The sequence below is a fragment of the Pantherophis guttatus genome, chromosome 1, assembly GCF_059756535.1.
Source record: "Pantherophis guttatus breed Tessera chromosome 1, ASM5975653v1, whole genome shotgun sequence".
NCBI lineage: Eukaryota > Metazoa > Chordata > Lepidosauria > Squamata > Colubridae > Pantherophis > Pantherophis guttatus.
The window spans coordinates 98562034-98574205 of NC_142063.1; the positions used below are offsets into that span (position 1 = coordinate 98562034).

Consider the following 12172-nt stretch of genomic DNA (forward strand, 5'->3'; position numbering starts at 1 on the left):
ATCCTCTAGAGAACTGGGGGTGTGCCTGTCTCACGGAGAGGTTGCCATAAATAGAGTTAATCAAACTCTGGGTGGAACTCATCCTGTATTTGGAAGGAAAGTTAAAAGGGGGTGGGGGGGAAATGGAGCGATGCAATTACAGTATAAAGGGGGGGGGGGCTGTCCTTCCAATAAAGGAAAAAAGCAGTGGGGGGGAACCGAAAAGACGAGGAAATAGCAGGGCCCAAAGAAATAGTAATCAGTGAACGCTTCCACAGAAGAAAGATGGAAACACCTCCTGACGGGAAAGCTACCCTCTGGGTACCGAAGAAAGAACCGACAGAGGAGCGGCCTTGATCTCCTCTCACATCGCTCCACCCCTCAGACATCCACCCGCAAAGGATCACGTCATCCTTTTTGCTCACTGCACATGTGCAGCATTGCGGTTCTTGCTTCCATTCCTAACCCCCCCTCCTCGAAACATCTGGGCAGGGAGGGGGGCGAGCGGGAGGGAGGGGGGCGGCGGCGGCGGCGAGGGAGCGTCCTGTTATGCGTGTTTGTCCGCTGGTCTGTCGGGCCTGTTTCCGAGCCCGGCGCGCGGCCCTGGCCGCTCCGTCATGGAGGCAGCGGCGCCGGCGGCAGAAGCGAGAGCCGTTGAAGCAGGCACAGCCGACGGAGCGAGCGCCACGGCGGCGGCGTCCCTTAATCTCTTCTTTCCCGGCCGGACGACTTGAGCCGTCCCGCCTCGCCGGGGCTTCTCCAGCATGAGCGGAGGAGGGGGAGGAAGCGACGGGGGCGGCGGCAGCTCCTCTCCGTCTGCTCCCGGCCGGTTCGCCGACTACTTCGTGATCTGTGGGTTGGACACCGAGACTGGCCTGGAACCGGACGAGCTCTCCGGTGAGTTACTCAGCCCCGCAGGCGCTAGAAACGCAGCAGCTTGGACGGACCCGGGGATTTGCTGCCGCCGGATGCATGGCGTCGTTTGGATGCCCTGGAGGAAGGGAGGAGCGGGGACTACTGTAGATGGTGCTTTGCCCGTCTTAGGGCCCGGGCAGATAACGCGCATTTTCTCCCCCGCACATCCCTTTCTCTCATACGCGGATATACACACACATACACGCACACAGCGAGAGAGAGAGGAGAAGCACGCAGAGGGGGGAGGGGGGAGAGAAAGAGAGAGTGGAGAAACACAGAGAGAGAGAGAGAGAGAGAGAAGGGGAGAGAGGAGAAACACGGGAGGGAGGGAGGGAGGGAGAGAGAAAAAGAGTGGAGAAACACAGACACACACAGAAAGAGGGAGAGTGAGTGGAGAAACACACACAAGAAAAACACACACAGAGAGAAAGAGGGGGGAGAGGAGAAACACACGGGGGGGAGGGAGGGAGAGAAAGAGAGAGAGTGGAAAAACACACAGAGAGAAAGAGGGAAGGAGAAACACGGAGGGGGGAGAGAGGAAGAGAAAGAGAGAGAGTGGAAAAACACACAGAGAGAAAGAGGGAGAGGGAGAGGAGAAACACGGGGGAGGGAGAGAGAGAGAAAGAGAGAGAGTGGAAAAACACACAGAGAGAAAGAGGGAGAGGGAGAGGAGAAACACGGGGGAGGGAGAGAGAGAAAGAGAGAGAGGAGAAACACACATAGAGGAGAGAAACACAGAGAGAGAGAGCGCGGGCGAGAGAGAGAAACACAACACACACAGCAAGAAACAGAGAGAGAGAGAGAGAGAAAGGCGCGCACACACTGTCGCTTTTGACAGCCACACGAACAGGAAAAGCTTCACAAGTGGCTTGTGACCCCACCAAGGGCGGTCCAGTTTAGCATAACAGAGCTCGAACTTCTTTTAAGCAGCGATCCACCCTCCCTCGGGCTGCCTAAGAGGACAGTGACAGATGGAGGGGGAGTACGGGGGCTTTCCCTGCGTGGTTCAGAAAGAGAAGGGTGCTCTCGGGGATGATGCTGAAAACAGCCACTGCTTTGTTTTGGCCACAACAGGAGCTTATTTTTTTCCCACTCTTCTTCCTCTCCTTGAGCTATCCGAACTCCCTAATTGCTTCAGTTGGTACTTTGGAGGGCAGAGGCTGCTTTTTAAGATTGTGGCAGTTACTACATAAGATACAGGAAACGCTTTTCTTGGTTTTTCCTGTTTTCAAATCCTGTTCTATTTTCAGATGAACAGTCTTTGATTTGTGTATTTTTGACTAACGCCCATTTCTGTGAAGAGTGGTGTTATAATTAAACATATCAACTTGACACAATTTTTAAAAAGAAATTATTAAGTTGCAAGCAGAAGAGATAGAAGAAGTAGAAGTTACAGAAGTATCGCAAAACTATTATGGCTTTTAGGGCAGCTGCCAATATTTTAAATTCTTTTCTATCTTCTGCCCATGTTCATGAATGGCTGGATAAACTAATGTCCCTGTTGAGAGAGTAACACTATGTAGTTAGGAAATGGATTCAGTATATAACCATAATATTTTCTAAGCTAGCATAAGAAATACTGCAAATATATTTTAATTTCATTTCATTGTTATGTGTGAAGTACTTCCAGGATTTAATTTGTATAATCATATTACATTGTTTAAAGTTAAATATATATACAGGATTGGGAATATAACTTTTCATTATAATGCAATCAACTTTATATATAATAAGCTTTGGTACTGCCTTTAGTAATCTGTTCTTTATTAAAATGATAGGCTTCTAAAATCATTTACTTTTTACAATCCCAAGATCCATTCAAGCAGCATAAAACTAAAATGTGGTATAAACAGTTATTATTTAATACACTATTTAATTAAGCAAACCATGATATGGCACTTTAAGAGCACAACCATATAGTCAACATTTCTCCAGTTTGAGGTAGTATGTCATTTACCACCCTATCTGGATTAGGATGCTTTGATCACAATACCACTTTTTCTGATTAAATATTGTTCTACATGGGGTTGCCATCAGGGGTGGGTTCCACTTACCTTCGCTACCAGTTCGCAACAGGAGCGCTTGCACTTCGCTCGCGCTTCTGCACATGTGCAGATCGTCCGTGATGATGTCTGAGTGGGTGGGCGGAGCCTCCTGCTGCCGTTACTACCAGTAGCAACCCACCACTGGTTGCCATTGTAGAAAACATGGAATCTACTACTGGTACAAAATTTAATAGCTAAAAGAACATGCCACATAGAATAATAAAGCCTTTAATAAAGTTACAGTTAAAAAATGTATCAGCAGGTTTTTGGACCCAATTTAAAGCGCTGATTGCTGATAGTCACACAGGTTTTTTTAGGATTGGTATGGGTTATGAACATTGTTAAATATGTAAACAAATGTAAAGAATCCTAAACCACATAGTTTATTTCAAAAACAGTTTAAGTAAGTATTTACTGTTTATAAAACTGAGTGGAGTTGACAACCCTGAACATAATCACACATTCCTGGTTTTAACACTCTTATTTTTATCAGCAGCATACAGTACTGTATAGATTCTGGAAGCATTTCATTATTGATGAAATCTGAAGCTATCTGAAGTTGAATATCCTTGCTAATGTGCTTCAAATCACCCAGAACTTGTCAAATAAATAACAATCTGCCTTCATTCTTTGTTCATACTTATGAAGAACTTAAATTACTGTAATTTCTGGAATATTATATGGAATAACACTGTTAATTCCTTTATGTTAATTTCTTATTCTAAAGTATTCTTATCTAACATAAAGGATATTTTTTTCATTTACTGTTAGCAATATTTTAAATTTTGCTTCTCTCTTATTAAAATGATATGTATTTTTTATCTGTCAGGTTTATGCAGTAATAGAATTATTTTCAAATTATTTTGATAAAAATCATCTTTATAAACATGAAAGTCAGGTGTTCTGTTCTTCTTGCGCTTTCAAAGATTATATGTAATTATATAATATATCCTTTAAAATGTTTAAAGTGTCTAGGAGAACAAAAATCACAAACTGTAAAGACATCAGTGTGCATGCCAAGCAGAATCACTTATTATATTAAAAATGGGGATCCAAATTTCTTGCTTCAATACACTCTTTAAACTTTTGATTGTGAGTATACTGAATTAATTGAATGTGTGCAGTAAGGTCCCATTGGATCTCAAACCATATGCAGCATTATACTATAGATCAGGAGTTCTCAATCCCGCACCCCTAGAACGCTTCTGATATATTCTCGCACCCCTTACAAAAGTAAATAATTACATGCATATAATTATGCATATACACTATAATTTTGAAACTTCTAAACCCAAGTTTTTTCACCCCCGGAATATCATCTCACGCCCCTGGTTGGGAACCCCTGCTATAGATACTGTAGTTCTGTGAGTTGAAGCTAGTACAATCTCTGATTCAGATATTAATTGGAATCCATGGAGGGTGAGAAAGGGCCCACATAATATGAAAATAATCAGTCATTGCTTATGTAACATAATTTACTATTTATATTAAAATTTATCATACATTTCATGTTTTTGTGTTCCATATAATTGCTTTGCAAATCATTGTATCCTTACAGTACATGATCTTATATGGAGATGTAATGAAGCCATAGATTTTCAAGAGATATTATATAACATTTGCCCCAATTCCTTTGAAATCTTTATGAATACATTACCTTGCACCCTTCAGTTCTCATAAATAGACCTTTCTAGAGAGTGGCTCACCTAATAATTAGCCTAAGTTTGAATTAGCCTGTTTTTGTTTCTATATGTAGAGTGTACGTACAAAAATATTGAGAAGAAAATGTATTATGGGAACCCTGTGGTCTAATGCATTGCTGTCTTGTCTTAAAATATTTGTTTTTATTAGGTCTTAAAGCAAAGACTAGTTTTATACCACTTGTAAATATTGCATTTTGTTCATATTTCAGTAAGTGGAAATAAAGGGGTGCAGTAACATATTTTGGTTTTGCACATTTACTTAGACTGGAGTACTGATTGTTATTCAGTATATTTTGTGTTTCTTTCCTCTTGCATTTACCATTGACAATTTACCACTGAATAGGCATTTAAAATTGCATGTGTGTACTGTTAGCACTATCTGATTAGGGCTTAATGAAAATATAAAATAAGATAGTACCTAGAAAATCTGATTAATTACTTTAACCTGTTTTATTTTATCCAGGGATATCTTTGTGAAAATTATTAAGGCGTAAACTTTTTGTAACCTATCATAGATAACTATTATCCTAGACACCTTTATCCTCAAATTTAAATATCATTACTAGGGTGAGATAATAAATGTTTCCTTGCAAATTAATCTTAAATGTAAAAATCCTTGTTTTATTACCCAAGCGTTTTTGTAGTAAACATTATCAAACAAAGTGAGTATTTCTACAACTTCTGCTTTTAATTTCCTTCTGAATTTCATGTTTAGAAATCTTCTGTTGACTCAACCATGAGTGAATATTCTCAGTGCATTGTAGGGCATAGTAAGAATGTCATGTACTTATACAGTGAGGTAGACTGTTTGTACATAAAGGTAGTTCTTGGGTTAGACAGCAATTAGAATACTAGTTTACATTATTAAGCAATGCGGCCACAAAGTGTGACATCACATTTTACCACCATAACTCCAGAAATATGTAGTTCAGTAAGCAGGAAGAGGCGGGAGTCCTAAGCAAAGAGTGCACAGGTGTGTTTAGGTGTTGCGGGGGGAGGGGAAGGGCTGGTGCACATAGGTGCTTTAGAGTGGGAGGGGAATTGAATTGAATACTTTATTTGGCCAAGGGTGATTAGATACACAGGGAATTTGTTCATGGTGCAGAAGCTTTAAGTGTACATGCAAAGTAATAGAATGATGATAATCATCATAATAATAATACCAATAAGAGGAGGAGTAAAGATAACAGAAGGATAAATAAAGATATTTATTTTATAAAGGATAAAGAGTCTGCAGGTGATGTGAGATGATGTCACGTGCAGTGAGTTCTGAGAGCAGGCTAGGTGGCAGGGGCCTGTACAGAGTGCAGATAGCAATAGCACTTTAGATTTATATACCACTTCATAGTACTTTATAGCCCTCTCTAAGTGTTATACAGAGTCGGCATATTGCTCCCAACAATCTGGCTCCTCATTTTATCAACCTCAGAAGGATGGAAGGCTGAGTAAATTTTGAGCTGGCCAGGATTGAGCTCCTGGCTGTGGGCAGAGTTAGCCTGCAATACTGCATTCTAACTACTGCACCACCATGGTGAGTCTAACCACAGCACCACGGCAGATAAGCCAGGGATGTAGGGGTACAATAAAATATGAGATCCTCGAGATCTCATGCTCCATAATGGAGCTCCCTGGGAGAAAAACCAGCAGGGTCAGTTTATAGGAGAGCTTGCAACCTTCCCTGCTGGTTTCCCCATTGACCTTACTTGTGGGAAGCTGGCAGATAATGTTACAAATAATGATCATGTGACCAGGCTTGCTATAATGTTGTAATCATGAGCTGGATATCTGAGCACCCAGATCACAATCACATAATGCCCCCCTCCCCCCTTAAATCCTCTTGGATTTTAAACAGTCACTGAGTGAGTAGTCATAACTCAACGATTACTAGCATTCCATGATTTCTTGATTCATGATTCTGAAATTAGCCACAGTTAGTTAGGTCTATGTAAGATGCTAAATCACAACTATGCAAAGCAAATTTTGTCTTAGTATGAAGTAGGAGGGGAAAAATGAAAACAAGCAGAGCATATTTCCTTGTGTTTATGCTTTTTGTAAAGTATATTTATGTGTAGTAAATATTAAAACAATTTGCTTTGTTCTTAGATTTAAGAGTTATATGGATTCCTGCTCAAATTTGTTCCAAAATCCGTGCTTTGTTCAGTACACACTTAAGCTTCATGAGATATATCATACTGGAGTGAGTGGGCATTGTGTAGCTTTTCCTTCGCGGATTGTATTTTTAACTATATAAAGTTCTCTGTGCTACTCAAACAGTTTATCTTTTAAGTGGCAATTGTTGAAGTAAAAAATTGGCATTTCAGTGGAAAAAGGAGGATAAGGAGGAGGGGGAAATAGTGTTCTAAATAAAGCAAAATGGCTCCTAAATATAAACAGTAATCTGACTGATACATAGTAGGGCAGTTTTGGGTTAAGCATAATTTAATGTTCTCAGAATAACTAAATTTGACTGTGGGAACATTGTAATTTATTGCTGGGATCACTAACAATGATAAAAGAGATTTGTTGCTGCAAAGTTGTAATAGAATACTGTGCCTTCCTAGATGGCAGTTGTTTTAAACTGTTTTTATTCATTGGTTTGTTAGATATTATATCCTGGCTTTTGTTCTGAGGCAAAATGTGACATACATATATCTCAGTTTTCTCTCATGTTTTCCCAGCCTTCTTTGGAAGTTTGAGCTGAAAGTGACTGGTTCAGCGTTGCACAACTCACTTCCAAGTTTAAGAGAAGACAAGAACATAGGTTTCCTTCTTATCCCTAGCCCAGTACTTTAACTAGACCATTTTTTTTTATCGTATACTTACTGTCATTAATCCCTGTGATTTAGTGAAAAATAAAGGTCAGGGGAATATTTTATATCCTTAAACTGTTAATGTAGTCCTAATGTCATCATTAGTAATCACATACAATTTAGGAATTCAAGATAAATTTTGATCCAGAGCAAAAAGAAGTTTGGGGAAGTCTGAAATAGGTCAAGAGGTACTTCGGAAAACTCTTAAGAAATGTTCACATTTTGTTGCAAACTAAAGACATGTCATTACTGGATGCTACCTAATCTGAATTACATCAGTGATATCATGTAAACATCTGATATTATTAGAAGCCTGTTGACTCCTGAGCTGAATGCACAATAAGCAGAAGAACAATCTATAGATTTTAGCTACTAACATGTTGGATCTACATTAATCAAAGACATAGGATTGTAATTCTAAATATGAATATATCAATTTTTATGCTTCCAAAATAAAATAATAACATTGTACCTTCTGTTTGTCCAGTGTTTTTTTCAAGTTGGGTGACATCTATGATGACTATTAATATTATTATTTTCATGTGGGAAATACACATGAAAATTGTGGTTGGAGATCAATCAATCAATAATTTAAAAAGAATTTAATTCCAACTTCTGTGACTGGTTCATATTTATGACACTTGCTGTGTCCTGGGTCATGTGATCACCTTTTACAACCTTCTGACAAGCAAAGTCAATGGAGAAACCAGATTCACTTAGCAACTGGGTTACCAATTTAACAACTGCATTGATTGACTTAACTGTGGTAAGAAAAGTCATAAAATGGGGCAAAACTCACTTAACAAATGTCTCACTTAGCAACATAAATTTATTAAAAAAGGGGCGAAAATGGCCCATTTTTGGCCAGAAAATGGGCAGTTTTCACCCGTTTTTTGGCCTCCTGGGGCTATTTTTCACTTCCCTCACCTTCAGCAACATTCTGCAGGCAAAAAACAGGCAAAAACGGCCCATTTTCTGGCCAAAAATGGGCCATTTTTGCCCCTTTTTTTGCCTCCTGGGGCGTCTGTCCCCCCCATTTTTCACTTGCCCCACCTCCAGCAGCATTCTGCAGATAAAAATTGTTGGCCTTACCTTTCAGTTCCAGTCTGCAGGGCTCGTGAAGGTAAGTCCTGTGCTCAGCTGAAGGGTGGGCAGGGTGATGTGGGCAGGTCAGCCTCGTGGTCCTGTGCTGGCCGGATTAATAGCTTCGGCGGGCCACATGCGGCCTGCAGGCCGTAGTTTGAGGACCCATGTTTTACAGCTTCTCATCTGTTCTCTCTCATTTACTGTATCTGATAGAGACTCACCTCTGGAAGATCAAACCTCTGGGCTGTGATTATAGGCAACAATTTGTAACTGAACAGAAGTACTGGTGTTACCATAACAGTAATATGGCTGCCTTCTTCCCTTTGATTTGTTTCTATTGCTATAAAAAATATTTCTTTTTGTTGAATAAATCACTTTAGTTTCCCTTTTTTCTTTTTTATATATCTCTATATTTATATCTCTATATTTATTGGGTTTTTTTCCTACTTTGCTGTTATATATGTTCTTAATGCTACATGCTGAAAGCTGCATTTTTTAGTGAAAAACAGGATTCAGGATCAGAAACCTCTATTCATAATTTACAGTTCATCAATTTAAAGATAGTAGCACAGATTGCTTCCAGCAAAAATGGATTTTCTAAATTTTAAAAGAACTTAACCATTGCATATCCCTATAAAACATGAAGTTTAGAAGTATTTCTAAACTTCAGTTTAGAAGTATTTCTGAGCATAAACATTTGAACATGCATTTCTCACATTGTAGTTTGCCTTTGGTGGAATAGACAGTATTTTCCTGTAATGAGCTATGAGTCATTCCTCCCAAAATCAGTAATGGGCAATTTAGCTAATAACTCAGCAGAACTCCTGATAAAATTCTGTTAAGTACCTTATCAGAACTTAATAAAAGTTCACATATTATAAATTTCTCTACCGAGTCAGTTTTTCCACTGTTTTTAAGGTACATTACTGGTAGGAGTGTTTTGTGTAAGAGTTAAAATTTGTTTCTGTAATATTAAAGATTACGGGGTGGTTTTTGCCTTTTATTTTGGTAGCATTGCAAGAAAATGAGATTAGAATCGTAATGACATTTTAAAATGCGTTTGTTGTAGATCGTTTATTTTCTCTCTCTCTCCATGAAGAACGTTGTGTTGTATACTATGTTCTGAACACCAATGAGCTCTTTTGTTTTACAAGTAACTGAGACAGACGTGATATGGTAGCTGATACATCAGGGAAGAATGGTGTAGCTGATGTAAGAACAGCTGTGCTCAGTTAAAGCTGTTTTGGAGCTGCAGTACAGTATGAGAGTCTTGTTTATGGCTGACATGACACAATGATTCTGTGCATGATTGTATTTATAATCCCAAAGGGAGATCAAGATTTTTAAGAATTACATATGATTCCTTTAATTTTCTAAGAAACTTTCACAAATTTGTTTTTATTCCTATGTATATTGTTGATTTAATTTTGCAACTGATCTTTTTTTTTTTCTCAATCCCTCCCCACATATTCTAATTACAGCTAGAAATATGTTTTTTTTTATTAAAATTTTTTATCAAATATTACAACAATTTTTCCCATCCCTCCTCCCCCCCATCCCTCCTCCACCCCCCCCATCCCTCCTTCGCCCTCTCCCCCCAACCCTCCTCTCCCACCCCCCACCCTGGACTTCCCAGAGCAAATACAGGGTATAGCATTTAACAAACATAAACTAAAATATGCTAACTTTCTATAGACTCCAAACTCCCTCTTGCTCTTTAACTCCCCTTCCAACTAACAAAACATAATTCAAAAAGAAAAAATAATTGTTTTTCTTTTTTTTTTCATTCATAAGCTATTTGAAACTTTTTAGTCCGATATTTGTTTTGAATATAGTCAATCCATCTTCTCCATCCCGATATATATTTTTCATTTGGATGGTCCTTCAAGTATGCTGAAATTTTTGCCATCTCTGCTAAATTCACTACTTTTAATGTCCATTCTTCAATAGTAGGTAAGTCTTCCTTCTTCCAATACTGCGCCACCAAAAGTCTGGCTGCTGTTATTAAATTTAAAATCAATTTGGTCTCTATAACAGTACATCTGTAATTATACCCAACAAAAAGAACTGTGGAGTAAATTTTATCTTCTTCTTGAGAATATTTTGAATAATCCACCATATTTTTATCCAAAATGCCTTAATTTTTTTACATGTCCACCATATATGATAATACGTGGCTTCATCACATTCGCATCTCCAACACCTAGGTTGCAAACTTGGATACATACAGGCTAGCTTTTTAGGATCTAGATGCCATCTATAAAACAGTTTATAAAAGTTCTCTCTTAAATTTTGGGTTTGCGTAAACTTTACATTTCTAACCCATATTTTTTCCCACATTTCCACCATTATTGGTTCTTCAATATTTTATGCCCATTTTATCATACAGTCCTTAACTAGCTCCGTTTCTGAATCTATTTCTACCAATGCATTATACAACCTTTTTATATGCATTTGACTTTGGTCTCTAATTTGTTTTACCAAGTTCTCCTCATTCTGCATGATACCAGTTTTCTGAACTTCTCTCCATCTAGCTTGCAGCTGTCCATACTGAAACCATGTTTGAATTATCTTTTCTTCTCTTAATTGATTCAAAGATTTTAGTTGTAGTATACCTCTTTCCTTATTAAGAAGCTCTTTATAAGTAGTCACATCTTGTTTTTGCTCTACACTTATATTCTCTATCGCGTGTCTGGGTATTGCCCACATTGGTAACTTATCGTTTTATTTATACTGATACTTTTTCCAGACACGCAATAAAGCATTCCTTAATATGTGACTTTTAAAAGTCTTATCCACTTTCTTGTCATATAATAAATAAGCATGCCAACCGTAAACCAAATCATATCCCTCAATATTCAATATTCTTTCTTCTGTTGAATTCATCCAGTCACTAATTGCTGATAGGGCAGCTGCCTCATAATATAATCTTAAATTGGGCATTTTGAGACCTCCTCTTTCACGTATATCCTGCATTATTTTTTGCTTTATTCTCGGTCTCTTTCCTGCCCAGACAAAATTATTAATACCCTTCTGCCATATCTTCAAATTTTCATCTTTTTTAAGTATTGGTATCATTTGAAAAAGAAATAAAAACTTAGGCAAAACATTCATTTTTACTGCTGCTATTCTTCCCAACAAAGATAATTGTAATTTTTTCCAATCTCTCTCTGTATTTTTTGCCACAACGGATCATAATTATGCTTAAATAATTTCGCATTTGATGTCGTAATATAAACCCCTAAATACTTAACTTTTTTTACTATTTCAAATCCTGTTAGTCTTTCTAATTCTTCTTTTTGATTTGTAGTCATGTTTTTAGTTATTATCTTTGTTTTCCCTGCATTTATTTTAAGTCCAGATACTTGTCCATATTGATTAATTATATCCATTAAACCTACAACCGACTGTAATGGTTGGGTTAAAGTAACAACCAAGTCATCTGCAAATGCTCGTAATCTGTAATCATACTGCCTAATTTTAATTCCCTTTATTTTATCTGACCCATGTATTTTACTCAACAAAAATTCCAAGGTCAAAATAAACAATAATGGAGACAAGGGACATCCTTGTCTTGTTCCTTTTTCTATATTAAAAGTATCTGTTAAACTACCATTAATTATTATTTGCGCTG

General features: G+C 38.1%; 1 protein-coding gene across 5 annotated transcripts in view; it reads left to right on the forward strand.

The window, feature by feature from the left end:
• The first annotated feature begins 350 nt into the window (after positions 1–350).
• DENND5A (DENN domain containing 5A) overlaps positions 351–12172 on the forward strand; it is a 77122-nt gene continuing 65300 nt past the window's right edge. For 3 of the 5 annotated variants that reach the window (XM_034417053.3, XM_034417055.3, XM_034417057.3), the window contains exon 1: positions 351–876. In XM_034417053.3, the coding sequence (XP_034272944.1) occupies positions 744–876 (133 nt within the window). In that variant the 5' untranslated portion in view covers positions 351–743. The remainder of the gene's footprint in view (positions 877–12172) is intronic. The other 2 variants (XM_034417054.3, XM_034417056.3) reach the window with 1 other exon arrangement.